Here is a 17,917-nt window from a genome sequence, read left to right as displayed (position 1 = left end):
TGATGTTACAAGCAGCCTTCTTAGTCTACTATAGCCGCAGACTAATTCTGATAACACGATAAGGAATACATACCTTTTCCTTTGCTTTTCTTCTCTTCTTGGTCTGGAAATCCAGGCAATTTCCTACTGACAAAGCTTTTCCTGTTTAGGAATTTCTGCTCTCTAGTTTAACCTTACAGGTGTCTCCTAAAGAGGCATTGGGAATGAGGATTATGGAGTTGCTATGGTAACAGGAGCCAAGACAAGTATGTACCTGCTTTAAGATGTAGAGACAGTTTCTCTGAAGGGAAGAAGTGTACCTTTCCTGTCTTTCTTGTGTGTCTCTGTCAAGGTAGACCATAAAGACTCTGTTCTCTGCTCAGTTCTCTGGAGTATTTTAGGTTAAGGCTTGCAGTGGTGAATTTATAAGTTCAGTAGTAATTCTGTTTTCCCCCAAGTCTGTGTGAAGAATGAAGACTTCAAATGCTTCTGTCAAAACTCGTTATGACACTCTCTCCAATTATAAAGTAGGAATATAGTTTGAATTGCTATGACTACATGCCCAAGATTTTAAAGGGGTTTACAGAGGTGTTTTGTTGTTTATTTGTTTAATTTTCTTATGCTTTTGGTTTTTCTTGTATGTTGGAGAGAGAAATATTGAAATGTTCTTAAAAATCTGACACCCTTTAAATGAAAACCCTTTAAAGGAAATTTGTAGTTTTTAAAAATATATATAATGTTTATCTAACATACTTATACTCTGGTCTCTGCTTCATGATCAGACCAAAAGGCAACCTATTATTTTTCAAATGGCTTCCCAGTGTCCAATGTCTTCCCTCATACCACAGAAGAGCCTTCTCTCCCCTTCTCCTTGCCCACAGATGAATGTTATTTCTTGACTGTGTAATTCCTAAAGGCCAGAGCTCTCACATCTCTGGTAACCCTCAGCTCAAAGAAAGGTTGTAGGTAGTAGTTATGTTCATTTGAAACTTAAGGCATGAGAGATGCTTAAAAAATGTATAAAAATTACCCATCTTCTCTCTCTCTCTCTCTCTCTCTCTCTCTCTCTCTCTCTCTCTCTCTCACACACACACACACACACACACACGAGAGAGAGAGAGAGAGAGAGAGAGAGAGAGAGACCGACCGACCGACAGACAGACACAGTGTGTGCTCAAAGAATTTAAATGGCAATGCTAGATATCTACTACATTTATTGGAAGATCCATTTATAGAACAGAATTGTAAAATTAGCTGAATTCTCAAAAAGCAAATAATTATGTGTAATTATTATATTGGAGAGTATTCAATGTCCATTCAGTAAAGGGGGGTGTTGAGGACTGGTGTTTGATTATACATTAGAAGTTTTCGGGCTGGTGAGATGGCTCAGCGGTTAAGAACACTGACTGTTCTTCCTAAGGTCCTCAGTTCAAATCCCAGCAACCACATGGTGGCTCACAACCATCCGTAAAATGAAAATCTGATGCCCTCTTCTGGTGTGTCTGAAGACAGCTACAGTGTACTTACATATAATAAATAAATAAATCTTTAAAAAAAAAAAAAAAAAAAAAAAAAAAAAAAAAAAAGAAGTTTTCATTTGACTGCACCTTGTCAACTGTTGAAATTGTTACATGTCCTGACAGTAGTATGCTTGTCCTAATTATTTCAGTGAAGATTTGCAATCATTTGTTCAGATACCTATCCCCACTGGATTGGTTTTAGAGGACAGAGCCATGATTTGACTATTTTGGCCTGTGTCTACCCAGTGGCTTCATGGTAACACCCCTTAGTATAATAATCTGATCTCTAAATGACAATATAAGAGATCTCAGGTTTTCAGTCTTTATTACTGGTTGATGGAAGTGAAGAGCTTTTGTTTTCTTGTTGCAGACTCTGGTCTTTTTGGTATTCCTTTAATGATATTGTTAGAACAAGATCAAAGAAAAGTGCCTGGAACACGAATACCCTTGATCTTTCAAAAAGTAAGTAGGCCTAAACTGGCCAGGGCTACATGAACATTCTTAGGCTAATAGTGGCATTTTACACTCAGACTGTTATATTACAGCTTTCCAATTGGTATGCTGATTTATTTTATACTTTGATTTCTCTTCAGGATGCAAATTTGTTTGAAGGGCTCATAACTTTTATCTCATGGTGATGCTTTCTGTTGTATCACTGCAACTATGATTACCTGGAATCATTTTCCTGTTCTATATTAGCTGCCTTTGTGTAATTGAGATTTCAGTTCTATAATACATAGGAGCAGGAACTGTGTATAAATTCTTAGGGAATTGAATCCTCATGAATATTTCATGCGTGTATGCATTTCTCAAGCTTTCTGATTTGCAGTAGGGATGTCCAACTTAATTTACCAGTGCCTACGTGCAGAGTAGGCAAAGAAACCATAAAGTAGAATTAGAAAATGATTGCTAAACCATCAAGCCATTTCTGGAGTTCACCACTCAGTTATTCATAAAGGGATTATCTGTAGCAATAAAGAGAATTTCAGCTCAACCTCTGAGCCATCATTGTACAGAACAGATTACATTTGGTAACATCTAAGAAAACACAGGAAGGAAGGCAGGCCAAACAGCCATGGACTACGCAAGATCTAGATCCTTTGTACCAGCCTCAGTGTGTAGGATTTTATAATTTCTAGGCACAGTAGAGATGGGTTTTGAATTGGGTGACTCTGCCAGTCATAAGGCTTGGTCTACTTGGTGCTCACTGTTCTGTTCCCTGTCAGTTACTACCTGTGTTAGCCACTTGGCTATCCCACTCCTCTTGTCTTCTATCCATTGTTTTTCTTATGCTGAAAGGATGGAGTTACTACACAAAGATGGATTCTAAAGCTCTATCTCTGCAGTATCTTCCTTAGGTCAAGTCCTCTAGCATCAATAGAACCTATATCTATGTCTCTAGCTCTGCTTACACCTATACCCATGTCTCTGTCTATACCTATACCTCTATGTGGAAAGGTTTCTTTTAACGATTTTGTTCGTGCAGTTAATGGGATCCAGAAAATCTGATATATGTGGAACAAGATGCCAGGAGAGCCACTTGAACAAGAGTTGATGCTGTGGTCCTGAGGAAGAAAGTTTCTTTGCAAACCTCTGGCTTTGCTTTTGCATCTTCATCTAATGGGAGGAGGCTCATCATCCCACAGAGGGTGACTTGCATGCCTTAAACCCTGCAATTCATTTGTTGGTCACTTCTAAGAAGATACTGTTACTAAAGCCTCTAGACTAGTGTTTGATTGAGCCTCTGTGCACCACAGTGCTAACCAAGCAGGCATACACAGCTCCTCATGACATGGAGAATTCTGTGGAACTTAGGGTCATATTAGGTTCAGTGAAGCTTCAGTGAATTCTTAGGTCAAGTCCTCTAGCATCAATAGAACCTATATCTATGTCTCTAGCTCTGCTTACACCTATACCCTAGTGAATTCAGCCTGAATACTGTTTGTGGACTCTCTCAAAAATATGTTTTTTTCTTTTCTCGATTTTCTTAAAATGTTGATTCAATTTAGTTAGTGAGTTTACAATATTTTAAAAAGACTTTAGAGACAGCCTACTATTTTGAATTAATATTTTGGTTTTGTTTATATTAAAAAATAAGGAGGTGATTAAAGAGTTGACTTCTAGTTAGCTTTCACCAGTTTGCATTTGCTTTGTGTTTTAATAAATAAACCAGAGAGATGTGTTGCGGGAAACATCTTTTGATTATTCACCCACAACTCATTTTCTGTCCTTCAACTCTGTAAAAAGGGGGTGGGGGGGGGAGAGGAAACACCTGATTTCAGAAACATTTCACTCCCAGACTTCATGAACATTCCCCTTTAACACTGAAGGGGCAATGTTCAACAGATGACGCTAACAGAAGATTACCTCATGTTAGTTAATTTCATCTTCTATTTTTCTTGCTTCGCCGTTCCTTTCCTCCCTCACCCCTCAGAGGCAGACAACGGTTTAACCATGAACAGTGGTGCATATTCTAGAAGAAAAATGTTCACTTTAGGAAATAGTGCACTTTCTGATCAAATTTTCAAATCCAATGTTGTTGTCCCAATGATCCCCCAAGTCAGAGATTGATTTTATTTCCATTTTTATAATTCAGCATGCACACACACACATACACACACATGTATATATATATATATATATATTATGGAGTACTAATAAAATATGAAACACCCAAGTTTTACCAAATAGCACGATTACCTATAGTTATTTTTGCCTATTTTATGTATTTTGCTTTGTTTTGTTTTGTTTTTTTGTTTTTTGTTTTTTTCCGAGACAGGGTTTCTCTGTGTAGCCCTGGCTGTCCTGGAACTCACTCTGTAGACCAGGCTGGCCTTAAACTCGGAAATCCACCTGCCTCAGTGTCCCAAGTGCCCTATTTCATATCTTAAAATTTAAAATAAAGCTGGAATATGTTTTCTGTTATAAAAGCTAATAATATAGCTAATTAATCATATAGCTAAAATATGTGATTTTCTTTTTCTTTTTCTTTTTTTTTTTTTTAAAATTGTATTTATTTATTTTATACAAATGAGTAGACCGCCATTGCTCTCTTTAGATACCCCAGAAGAGGGCACCAGACCCCATTATAGATGGTTGTGAGGCACCATGTAGTTGTTGGGAATTGAACTCAGGACCTCTGGATGAGTAGTCGGTGCTCTTAACTGCTGAGGCATCTCTCCAGCCCCTAATATGTGATTTTTCAAAGTAAGAAGTAGGAGATAACACATGGTATTGTTTCAGACTGCACAGTTCTGTAACTTGATGCTGTGATCCAATGCTAGAGACCACTAGAAAAAGATTCAAATACAGAATTCAGGAATGAATCTCAATTAGCTGATTCGAAGCCATGATTTTCTTCTGTATTTAATAAAAGTAAAAGGTGTAGATGGCTAAAAACTAATTGACTTCAGCAACCCACATTCAATTGGATGTTTTAATAAAACTTGCAAATATTTTATAAGGTGAAATAAAATGAAAAATGGTCGTACATGGACCATTTTAATATCTGGCATGAAAAACTTTATTGAATGATGTCCTTCTAATCTTAAATAATTCATAATTATTTTTACTTTGAGTTCCTCTGCAGTGGTACTTGAAAAATGTGGTCTAGGAAAATTTGAATTTTAAAAATTGATGTACTACTTTGACTGGTCAGTGATGCCTCACCCAATAATATATTCTTAGAAGAATTTGAAACTCTGAATCTCTCTATATCGGGGGTTTCCTGGTCAAATTGATCCCCTGGACAGGACAAAATGGGTGGTCAGGGAAAAGTCACCAGCACTTCAGGATCCACGTGATGAATTTGGTATACCTGATTTGGAACCTGTAGGGCAGAGGTCTCTAAGCCTCCCATTGCATGCTGGGCGTTGTCCTTAACAAACACTTTTAAGTTTTATAAGTGAAAGGGGCAGCACCACACTTCATGTGGTCTATGAAGTGTGGTAAACCATTAACAAAGGGTTCCCTGAAGTACACATTCATTTTCAAATATTCTTTTGCACCCTGGGGGATTTCATGCCCCAAGGTGGCCAGAGAACATTTAACTAAGATTGGAGATACAGGGAGACCACGTCTGGGTTTCGTAAAGCAGAAAATTTTTAAGAAAGGGGGATGGGCTACAGGAAAGAAGCACCTTAGTGCTAGGAACTATTCTGCATTTCTGAGGAGGAGGTGGGAAATGATTTCCCTGTGCACAGCAGAGGATGTTCTGTCCTCTGGAAGCTCCTCCATGGACTGCCCAAGGGATGTGTGACCTAGGTCTCCCAACTGGAAACCTCCTGACCCGAGCATACCACTCTTAGCTTCTTCACAGCCTTTTAACAGTTTACCTCTGTAATATTCCCTATCTGACCGATTCTATACTGTTTTTAATAATTACTCAGTTTTAAAATTATGTGGATTTGCATGTGGGTATGTGCATATGATCACATATGTTCACAAAGAAAAAAGATGTCCTGCTGATCCTCTGAAAGCGTAGTACATGCTCTTAAGCACTGAGCCACTTCTCTAGCCTCATGGCTGCTACATTTTCATTTTAATTTATTTCAGTGGAGCCAATGAGCTGGGTTTGCACCCGTTCATTGAATGTTAGTATTACCTAGAAGCCCTCTTTGAACACATTTTTCCTTAAGCTTGCCTCCAGAAGCTTAAAATGAATATTAGCAATGATTTTTTCATATAAAAATATTGTTCCCTGAAACAAATTAAATACAGTATATAAATGTGCAAATACTGGAATTGGCATGACATTTATTTGATTGCACAATGCGTGTTGCTGGGGAAGCAGAATAGTGTTCTGAGTTGCTTTTACACAGTGAACATCTTTTCTCTGATCCTGTGGAGAGCCCCAGCTGTCGTGTGAAATTATACATTTCTTTTACAAAGGAGAAAAAAGACAGACCTTTTCAAATTACAACTCAGGTTTTTGTATGTATAGTTTTGAAGATGCTGGTCCGATACCACTCAGAACCTCATCAAATCCAGTTTGCATGCCATGGACATGAGCTTTCACTTATTGCGATGGGGGCCGATGTTAAACTGTTACCTCTTAACAAAGACCAAGATCACAATGTTTCTTGGCTTATCTGCAGCTGATTTCTCGAATTGAAGAAGGTGGTTTGGAAACTGAGGGCCTCCTACGGATACCAGGAGCTGCCATGAGAATCAAGGTAACTGAAATGCTTCAGTTCTGTTAATGTGCGATTTTATTGCCTAATTATGCTCATCAATTTTAAAGGCCAACTTTGTCTCCCCAACCCTTATCTTTGTTAGCAGAGGTGATGAAATCAAACAGCAAAATGTCTGGAATAGCCAGTTTATCTTTTCTCTACAAACTCGTTGTTCTGGTTGCTATAAGTTTGTATTTTTTCAAATCCCCACATCACCTATTATAATCCTGTGAGAGTGAGAACATCATGACTCAGAAGGTAGTTGGGAGTTGGGTGAGAAGTGTAGTCAGGATGAGTAATGCAATTGGGTCTTGATTTTAAAAGGAGGGGGAGAATTACACTCCAGGTGGGAGCAGATGAAGGCTCTTGACAGGAGCCACACAGTTGGTGACATTGACAAAAGGAACAGCTATAGGTAATTTCGAAGAAGGGCAGTTAAATGGATTCAACTGGGTCAACTGGTCTACCTGACCTGTTGTCATAGGCCAGATCATGCCACAGCCTGCCCCTGTGATTTACAGATGATGTGTTGATGGTTGGTCTCCCTACTCCACTGAGTCTTCTAAACTCCTCCTCCAGCCTCTTTCTCTCATTTAGTGTTCATTTCTCCTCTCTCCATCTTTTCTCCTTCCCTTCTTTCTCTTTCCGCCTTCTCTTCTCTATGACTCTATCCCCAATTTCTGAGGTTTTGTCCATGCTTCTTACCAATTAAAAAAATAATTAGGCAAAAAAAATTTTTTTTTGGTTAGGATTTGTTTAGGAGAGAACATAAGTGTACTCTATCAGGAGAGGATGTATCTCAGTATGTTACGCTATAACAGCGGATGTAGCTCAATAGTGGAACATTTTCCTAGCATACAGAGATCCAGCCCCAGCCCCATATCAAAAAATCCCAAAACAAACAAAACCCACAAACCATCCTTTAAGAAAGTAGCTCCAGTAATAGAAACCTGGAAAGATTTTTGACATAATAGGTCTCATGCCACATTAAAAATTAATCTTAAACAAATAGGACTCACAAACTAACTTGATTTAGTAGCAGTAGTAGATGGTTTGGTGTGTCTTGAGTGCTTGAAGTGAAGGATGATAGTGTCCTGATTCTGCATGGACTCACAGTGTTAGCTTGGACTGGCAGCAGAGCAGTGATACAGTGAAGTACATGTACACTGTACATGTACATGGTACAGTGAAGGTAACTTTACATGTTTTTATGACTCAGCTACAGAATTTGGCTTTACATTTCTCAGAGGTAACAAATTAGAGATAACATCTGTGTGTATGATTTTAATTTGTGTGTTTTATTATGTAATGTCCCTCTAAATAACTTTAAAAACATTGTCTTGAGTTTGCATTTTTTTTTAAATGATAAATGGTAGCATCTAGGTTACATGCGGAGTAGAAAGTGATTTTTAACTGGTCTTTTAACTAAACCTTTGCTAATTGAAGTGTGTGAAAATGTTTAAACTTTTTTTCTTAACCTTGGGTATAATTTCTTTGTGTAAAGGACAAAGTCAAGAATGGCATTTTTTCTGTGTAACAGAAACACATTGACATTTTCTATTCAGATACTTCTTTACAGATTAGAAATCTTATAAGGTGAAAAATATATATCACACTCTCAATAGGGAACAAATGTTCGTACTGCTAATTCCTGCCTCTCCTTGTGCCATTCAGAATCTTTGCCAAGAACTAGAAGCAAAGTTTTATGAGGGGACTTTCAACTGGGAAAGTGTCAAACAGCACGATGCAGCCAGCCTGCTGAAGCTCTTTCTGAGAGAACTGCCCCAGCCACTGCTGAGCATGGAGTATCTCAAAGCCTTCCAGGCAGTCCAGAGTAAGTGGTTTCTACCTGGAAGTAGCTGGGCGTGAGTTCTTCCCATACTAATTGTCTCAGTGACAAGTGCCATCATAAGGTACCATGCTTAGATAAGTTGATTCACGGATGTCAAGAGTCGCTCAGATGCTACAAACCACTTTTCTTTTATTCACATACATGTCTAAGTAACCATAACCGAATATTCTCTTCAGGTGCAGATTAGTTGCGTGGCCTTTGAAAACACAATGCATCTAAAGTTAAGACCTGGAACCTTCTACTTTCTTTCTTAATAGCACGAATCATATAGATCTCTGTTGTGGTTGAAAGCAACACACAGTGGATTAGCACTTAATATAAAAATCACAAAGAGATATAGTATCTATGACCGGTTCTGAAAACGTAAATCTGGAATTGTGTAGGAGGATGGGGCCCTAGTGCTTTGTTGCCTCATCAGCAGAGGGCTGCAAAGTTCTGGTGTTCAGCCATTTTCTGGTCCTGGAAACCTCCAAAGTAAAATAATCAATCAATCTTGATACCTTTCCAGGGAGGGAATACAGAGATTTTTCAAGGTTTCTGTAGTGCTATGATTGTCTCATTTACTCCTAGGGGCCCCCAGGATGGGAAATGGTACTGTAATGATGTTCACGTAATCTTTAACTTCCAAACCAAAACACTTTGTGAATGAATGAGGTCATCGTTAATAATGGCAAAGAGATGTAGTGCCCACTGCATGCTATTTTTTTATGTGTGCAATTTTGCAGTGAGTGTCTGAGTTATCTTGTATCATAAATTTTCCCCTCAAAATATCTAAAGCAGAAACACTGCTATTTAAAGTATTTGTTTAACTTCTTTTTAACAAAAAGACTTTTGTCAAAAAATGTTTTTAATGGCTAAATTCCATTTTTTTGAATGTATTTCCTGGATGTATACCAAATTGTTGCTGGCTGGCAAAGTGGTCCTGATGAGATTTTAAATCTCTGTGGATATTAGGCACCAAAGATAATGACGTACACTTCCTGGATCCTTCACGTGCTGTTTGGTTTCTCATTCATCCCATGAGCATTTATTGGGCACCTACTGTGTTCCAGGCCCTATTTTTCCTATGTATATCAGAATGGATAGACTCCCCTCTTATGTTTCATTCCCTTGACATTTAAAAGAAACAAGCCTCAGTGCTCAGGAGGCCCTGTGGGTAGCATCTCATGGGCAGTCTGATCTTCTCTATGTTCCCATCAGAGAGTAATTACCGCATGGGAGTTAGAATTATTTCCAAATCACTGTTGTATGTCTGCAAACATAAGGCTGCTTTTCATGTAATCACAGTTGGAAGCCGGCATCCTAGGACTGAGGGTGCTCTGAGCAGCTGCTTGCTCTGATCTCCAGCAAACACTCCTGGTGAGGCTGGCTGCTCAGTCATCGCGCCTGTGTCTAGCCTTTAGTTGGAATGTTTACACCAAATATCTTTTTTTCCCCTTTAAAGATGGAAAAGAGAAAGGAAAGTGTTCCCTAAAGTTTTCTCATTTCTTTGATCTATCTTCAGATCTTCCAACCAAAAAGGAACAATTGCAAGCCCTGAACCTCCTTGTCATTCTCCTACCTGATGCAAACAGAGACACACTGAAGGTCAGCTTCTTAATTTACACTAAATATCCCTTTGAACTATGCATAGTAATTTTTCATTTATTTGTGGAAAAACAATATGGTGCTTATTTTGGGAACAACAGTGTTCATCTGAAATGAAAAAAAAAAGCGTTTTTAAGGGCAGACACTGAGAGGTAGCCTTTCACTCTGAGTTAGTTTGCTAGGTGGCTAATTTTATCAATGTTATGAAGAGTTTTAAGAGGGTTTATTTGTGTGTGTGTGCGTGTGCGTGTGCATGTGTGCATGTGTCTGTCTGTTTGTCTGCATGTCTATTCTATGTATGTGTAGGTGCCCATTGGTAGCCAGAAGAAGGCCTGAGATCTCTTGGACCGGGAGGTATATATGCTTTGGAGTCTCCCCGTGTGGATGCTGGGAATGGAATGTTGGTCCCCCGAAACAAGAATTAAGTTTTGGCCACTTAGCCACCTCTCCAGCACCTGGGTTATTATTTTTTTCCAGCATTTGTAATTTTTTTTAATCCCAGCATACAGAAAGCTAAGAAAGGAAGGTGGCAAGTTTGAGGCCAGCTTTGGCACATATATATACATAGTAAGGTCCTGACTGCAGAAATAAAACAAAAGTTTATCATGTAGTAATAAAGGGTTAATTATAAACTAAATAAATAAATAAATAAAATAAAAAATAAAAAATTCAGAAGCAATGCTGACCTGGTTTGTAACTATGTTAACTCTCTCTCTCTCTCTCTGTGTGTGTGTGTATGTGTGTGTGTGTGTGTGTGTATGTGTGGTGACTTTGCCTTTTTGTCTTCCACATGTCTTTCTGTTTAAAATGAACTCTCATATGAATAAATTTTATTTTAAGGAAACAAACCCCGCAGTTAAGTCTTGGAACTTTTTTTTCTGAAACTCATTAAAATGCTTTCTTAGCATATAACCTTCTATAGCAAGTGTAAACAGGGTCCTTCATACACCAAGAGCACAAGTCTATAATCTCAGCACTCAATATCAGGAGGGTCCCAAGCTGTAAGATCAACCTTAGCTACATAGCAAGTTTGAGGTTAGCCTGGAAAACATCGTCTCCTGTTTCCAAAGAGAACAACAGCCAACTTCACAGTGTGACTTGAGTGACAGCTCTTGCCAGCTCCATGATGGATCCCACTTATACTCCCCTTGATGAGACTCTTTGTGAACACAACTGAACGCAGAGAGTGTCTTCCACTGGAGAACTCCCCAAGACTTGCTCCTTCACTCAGAGGCAAATTCATACTTCAGATCATCAGCACAATTCCCGGAGGCAGCTTTGGGTGTGGTTTTGAGTCAGGTCAACTGTGGAGCAGTTTATTTCATATTTGGTAGGAGCAAAACTGCTGTGTAGGAGTGTGCAGACTGTGGCTAACATTGCTCTAGGATTAAAGTTGGCTTAACCATGTCTTTGACAGAGTCAAACACAGAGAGGGTAGGAACATCCATTTTTCACATGTGAAGTGCCTGCTTGCATGACAGGCCCACGAGAATGAGCTCTGTGAGGAAACCTGAAAGATCATTGAGTTCAAATAGACTAGACCTCTTAGGACAAATTAGAGGAAGGACAGGACATTCCATTGTGGTTGCAAGTGAGCAAGATGGCTCTGGAGCCTTTCTCCAGATTGGCCTTCCAAGTCTAGGCATATTATTTTATTATTCTGCTTCTGTATTGATGTATATATGCAGATAGCTAAATATTTTTATGTGATTTTGGTGAAAGGGTAAGTTTATGATGAAATATGAACATGCTATTTGGTGAAATTCTGAGATACAGTCAAGTAATTTTACTTATTTAATTGACTTTGATGAGATTTTTCAAACAAGCCTATTAATATAGAAGCATCATTGTAGAATGAGCCAAAATGTATGCTTACAAACCATGGCTTACATGCATAAAGGAGATGAGAAACTCCATTGAGGTGGAACTTGGGGGAGCTTAGTGTGAGCTCCTTCTCCGTATTTGTTCCCTGCTCTACTCCTCAGGTTGTCATCTGGAAGAGGAGAACCCCATGCGCTATTTGTGAAAAACAAGCCCAGGGAGAAGCTGAGGGTTAGGTCAGGTTGGGACAGTGCATTGTGGTGCAGATCGACAGTGACAGAAGCCGTTGGGAACACGACTCCAACATTGCTTTTCTCTTGGGTTGCTACCTGTTGGTCAATGAACTGTACCTATTTTTGACTCATTTCTATGTATCAAGGAAGGGCCTATATTAATCTAGTTACCCATAGATGCTGCATAGTTTTAAGGTTTTTTTTTTTAAAGATTAGTTTTTATTTTTTTAAGTGTGTGTGTCTTCATGCACACGTGTGTGCACGGATGCACATATGGAGTACTTTTGGAATGCAGAAGAGGGTGTCGGAGCTAGAGATCCAGGCTGCTATGAGTCCACAGGGGTACTAGGAACTAAACTCAGGTTTGCAAGAACAGCGACTGCTCTGAACCACAGAGCCACCTGCCCAACCTCCCCACCCTCCCACCCCCCCTAAAAGGTTTTAATTTTCTTTCTTTATGAGGGAGCATAGTATGAGTATCTGCAGAGTCCAGCAGGGGGCTTAAGGGTGTGGTGGCACACGCCTGTAATCCCAGCACTTGGGAGGCAGAGGCAGGAGGATTTCTGAGTTTGAGGCCAGCCTGGTCTACAGAGTAAGTTCCAGGACAGCCAGGGCTACACAGAGAAACCCTGTCTCGAAAAAAAAAAAATAAAAATAAAAATAAAATAAATAAATAATAAAAAAACCAAACCAGAAGGGGCTTGCTTGAGTTATGAGTCGCTGTGAGCCACCTCTCACGGTGCTGGGAATCTAACTCTGGCCCCTGTAGTTCTTAGATACTGAGCCATATCTCTGCCTCCCTCTTTTCAAATTGATTTTACTTCATTTTAAAACGTGATGCTGCCACATTCCTTGAAGACTAGAAGAACAGTATTCCCATTTTACATAGAAACAAATTTCTAAGGATGTATTGAAAACAAAAACCATTAAGCACTTATAGCTAAGGAGTAGCTACTGTCCTTGGGCCCCAAGCATAGGTTTACAAGGAGTCAGACCCCGTGCCCTGCGAGTCTCAGTGTTGTTTATAACTGCTTAAAACACTGCGTTGCTCAGGATAGATGAAACGACTGTTGCTATGTCAAGGGCTGAGCCAACATCTTACTAACTAACCCTCTCTTTCCTCGCTTTCCTCTCTCTTCCTCCCTCTCTCCCCCTCCCTCTCCCCCCTCCCTCCCTCTCCCCCCTCCCTCCCTCTCCCCCCTCCCTCCCTCTCTCCCCCTCCCTCTCTCCCCCTCCCTCTCTCCCCCTCCCTCTCCCCCCTCCCTTTCTCTGGCATTCCTCTAGTAGTATTTTGAACAATCTTATTACATATGCACACCACAATTAAAATAATTATCTAATCTTTGTAATTTATGCTCATAAAGAAAGAGATACACTTGGTCCCCGAGAACCCATTCTAGTCTCTGTGGTACAGAATTAAATATTTTTTCCTAAACTTCAATTAATCTTTTGTCCTCATTTATGAACATGTTGCTTCAATACAACACGGTGCTTGGATTACAATTTAGCTTTCCAAGCACTGTAGCAGATATTAGAGACATAAATTTTGTTAGGTCTTAAGCTTTTGCCTTTAGCCTGATTCAAATGTCTGATGTCTATACTGCAGCTAAACCTGATGCAGGTCACCCTCTTAGCAGTAAAATCTAGTCTTTGGTTTGTTTCCTTTTGTTTGTTTTATTGTTTGTTATTTTTGTGTCTGCCCTGAAATCTTGTCAAAAGGGCAGTAAGTATTATCTGGCTTCACCCTTTCCACTTTGGTCTAGCGTATTTAGGCTAAGCTATCAATGTGTGGTTGTGTGCATAGTTAAGAGTTCAGAAACAAAAGCCATGAAGATCTATAATTAAATTCCTCCTGTAGCTTTTCCTGGTCATGTACCCTTTAGTAATAGTCTTTAAAACAGAAGAATTTTCCTTTTCATACCCTGGGCTGAGCATAGTGCTCCCCTCTCGTAAGGATCAGAATGATGTTCTCTAACACGTACCTCGTATGCCGCTGCCATCGCTGAGTGCCTCAGCCGCTTGTGTAGCTAATGTTAACTCTCCAGAAAAAATCAATTCAAAAAAGAAAAAGGCCAAAAAGAACCGTCCGCCTTGCCAGAGAAGGGCGACTCCGCTGCTGGTGGCTGTGGAGGCTGACAGCTCAGAGGATGGTGGATGTGGAAGTCCTCTAAGAACCAGATGCTGAGGGAGGTCCACAAAGTCCCGGTTCATCCAGTCCCTCTGTCCCTGTGTGTTTTTAAAAACCTCTGTCTTTTTCTTTCCAATCACAATGCTCATTTTGTTTAGTTACGTTTTGTGCCCGCAGGCTCTGGAGTCCCTTGCTATGGATGAAACTGAGGTGGAGGGCACTTGCTGAAGGATGCTCTCTTCTCTATCTCTACCTTTATTTTCATTTCCTTCCCTTTCTTTACCCTCTTCCCTCTCTCCCTCTCCTTCTCTCCTTTTCCTTCCCTCTTGTCTCTTCCCTCCCTCCTCCTTGAATTGAAATAACTACCACTTTCTGAAACATGGGAATGTTTATATGATACTTGAAGCTATTTTTCCATGCTGTGCCGCTCCTATAGGATCTGACGGCTGGATTGGCACATATCTGTTTACCATTCAGACACACTCTCTGCCTTACTGCCCAGTGCCATGGTTTCCTGAGAAGGACACACTGTTTTGGGCTTTGTTAATCTGTTTTGAGGAGCTTAGCTGACAGTCTGCTGGATATAGATAGAGGATCGCGGTTAGGCATAACCCATGTACCCGGGGAAAGGGCTCATGCGCACATATGAACTCCAGTGTCTCTGTGTGTATGTGTGGGTGCTTGTGTAGGCCAGAGGTCAGCCTTGGGTGTCATTCTAAGGAGCAGACTACCTTCTTTTTTTGAGAGATGGCTCTCACTGCCATGTAAAGATCACTGGATTAGGCAGGTTGGTGAGTAAGCCTATTTCTGTCTCTTCAAACACACTGATTAACCCAACTTTTTCCACGGGTTCTGAGGACTGCACTCTGGTCTCCATGCTTACATAGCCCACATTATCATCTAAGTCCTCCTGAGCCAGCTTATTTTTAATCTTTTGGATGTATTTATGTGTTCATATGTGTGGGTGCATTGTGTTGGCTCATATGTGAAGTTTATACAACAGCTTCTATGAGTTTGCTAACTTTTCCTGCCACGTGGGTTCCGATAACTGACCTCAGGTTGATAGGCTTGAAGGCAGATCTTCTTACCTTGTAAGGTATATCACGAATCAGACTCCCTTTAAAATATTTCTTTCCTTACTATTTTTATTTTAAATAATACCTCAATTATTGTTTGATTCTTTTGATTCTTTTTTGTTTTTTGACAATTAAGATAATCAGCTATTTTATTAATATTTTTATAATTCCATACACTTTCTATGATTTTTTTTTTAAATTTTAACTCCTCAGCTCCTCTCAGATCTACCTTCACTTCCCTACCCACCCAATCTCATGTCCTTTTTGCCAATTTTAAGACCGCTGAAGCCTTGTGTGGTGGTACACGCCTGTAATTCTAGTACTTGGGAGTCAGAGATGGGCGGATTTCTGAGTATGAGGCCAGCCTGGTCTACAGAGTGAGCTCCAGGACAGCCAGGGCTACACAGAGAAACCCTGTCTTGAAAAACCAAAACCAAACCAAAACAAAACAAAAACGCTGAATCTGGTTTGTGTAGCCCAAGTACTCCTGGCATGGGCCAGTTCTGGCTCTCCCCCAGGACCCATCAAATGTCAGCAGCTGTTTTGTTTGGCATGTGATATTGTACTCCCCTTCTCCCTCCATGAGGGAGGGTGACTGGAGGTCTCACTCTGTCACAAGTCTTCTGAGTTCTTAATGTACATTTGTTTGTTTGTGTCATTGCTGTGGCTGGTAGACACTATTTTACTGTAGTTGTCTGTCACCTGCCTTTTATAATCTCTCTCTCTCCCTCAGCCTTGAGGGGAAGGCTTGTGATCTAGATACACATTTTAGGGCTCGGCATTGTGTAGACTCCTATGCTACACAACTTTGCCAGTTATGGGTGGGTCTCTGATTAAATTGCCAGTCTCAAGAATAAGCTTTTCTGATGAGGCTTAAGAATGGTGCTAGTTGATGGCAATAGCAGTAAGTCATTAAGAGTTGGTTTAATACATTTTTTTTTATTTAACACAATAATAATAGTAGTAGGTTCTTCACTAGGGTCTATGATCTGTGTAGGCACAGGGTCTTGACCCAGATAATGGTGACAAGTGCAGTTTCCTTCCTGTGAGTAAGCCTTGCATCTAATCAGAAAGTGGTTGGTTCTGCCATGGCGTTTGTGCCACTAACTCCTCCAGCGAGCACATCTGGCCTGGCTAGTCATTATTGTAGTTCACAGGGTTCATACCTGAATAAGACTGATGTCTGCCTTTCTTTTCTGGTTGCACCATGAAATCTAGCAGGTGGGAATGAAGCTTTGAGGTCACTACTGTCTTGATGTCTCCATGTGTGGTAGGTATCTCAAGTGACTCCATGTGTGATTTTTCAAGTATGTGGTGTCTTTAGCAGAGTCTTCATACTGTAAAATCCTGAAGGATAATTAAGAGCAATGGAAGTAACTATTGGCCAACTCCTAAAGAGATAGCTCAACCCTGGCCCTGGGCTTTTCATTTGGTAGCCTGTGGTGTTTAGTAGGGCCATTGTCCCCTTCAAGGTAATTTCATTTAAACTCTGCATGTCAGGGATATATTTTAGGAAGGTAATATAATAGGTGGTTTCCATATGACTTTTTTGGAAGGAATTTTAGACTTAAATATGCACAACTTTAAATGACTTAAAATCTTTAGTAATACAGCACCTTAATCTCTTAGCTCCATGTATGATAGAAAACTTGCTCATCTTTGTCTAGGCCTTGCTTGAATTTCTCCAAAGAGTCATTGATAACAAAGAGAAGAACAAGATGACAGCTGTGAATGTAGCAATGGTCATGGCCCCGAATCTCTTCATGTGCCACGCGCTGGGCTTAAAGTCTAGTGAACAGCGAGAATTTGAAATGGCAGCTGGGACGGCAAATGTCATGCACTTATTGATTAGGTACCAGAAAATTCTATGGACAGTAAGTATATGATTTTTTTGTTTCTTTGCTTGTTTTTTATCAAGACAGGGTTTCTCTGTGTAGCCATGGCTGTCCCCAAACTCACTCTGTAGACCAGGCTGGCCTTGAACTCAGAAATTTTCCTACCTTTGCCTCCCAAGTGCTGGGATTAAAGGCATGTGCCACCACCATCTGGCAAGTATATGTTTTTAACTTAATATTTTACATTGTACAAAGCATTGGGTTTCCTAGGGACAGCTCAATTCATGTGTACCATTAGACCTTTTTCCCTTTACTGCCTGCATTCCTTCTGGAAAATTCTCTTTCTCCCCTCCAGGTGGTATTCTCTTTTTATCTTTTTATTATATATTTTCCACATCCTTCTTTCTCATCAACTCTAGGATCTCTTCCTGTTCTCCCATTATTCTTTTCCTAAGACACACACACACATACACACACACACACACACACACACACACACACACATTTGTATATTATATACACAGCACTTTAGATCTAGGTGCTTTCTATAAGAAAAAAAGCATATGGTATTTATTTTAAAATTGCAATAATGATTATATAATTTCCGAGCATAATTGTTCATAGTAATCATGAAAATAACTTTACGAAGGTGACATTAAAAAGCAATATGTTCTTTTGTCTTAATGGCTCAAAAATATACCTTATGCATGTT

At 39.8% G+C, this 17,917-nt stretch overlaps 1 protein-coding gene across 1 annotated transcript in view; it reads left to right on the top strand.

The window, feature by feature from the left end:
• Arhgap18 (Rho GTPase activating protein 18) overlaps positions 1 to 17,917 on the top strand; it is a 153,259-nt gene that overhangs the window by 108,152 nt on the left and 27,190 nt on the right. The window contains exons 7-11 of the mRNA XM_052169370.1: positions 1,870 to 1,961; positions 6,596 to 6,673; positions 8,348 to 8,507; positions 10,030 to 10,112; positions 17,038 to 17,244. Coding sequence (XP_052025330.1) covers positions 1,870 to 1,961; positions 6,596 to 6,673; positions 8,348 to 8,507; positions 10,030 to 10,112; positions 17,038 to 17,244 — 620 coding nt within the window. The remainder of the gene's footprint in view (positions 1 to 1,869; positions 1,962 to 6,595; positions 6,674 to 8,347; positions 8,508 to 10,029; positions 10,113 to 17,037; positions 17,245 to 17,917) is intronic.

The sequence above is a fragment of the Apodemus sylvaticus genome, chromosome 23 (assembly GCF_947179515.1).
Source record: "Apodemus sylvaticus chromosome 23, mApoSyl1.1, whole genome shotgun sequence".
Taxonomy (NCBI): Eukaryota; Metazoa; Chordata; class Mammalia; order Rodentia; family Muridae; genus Apodemus; species Apodemus sylvaticus.
The sequence above is the reverse complement of the archived record's forward strand: the minus strand, read 5'-3'. Positions and strand labels throughout refer to the sequence as shown.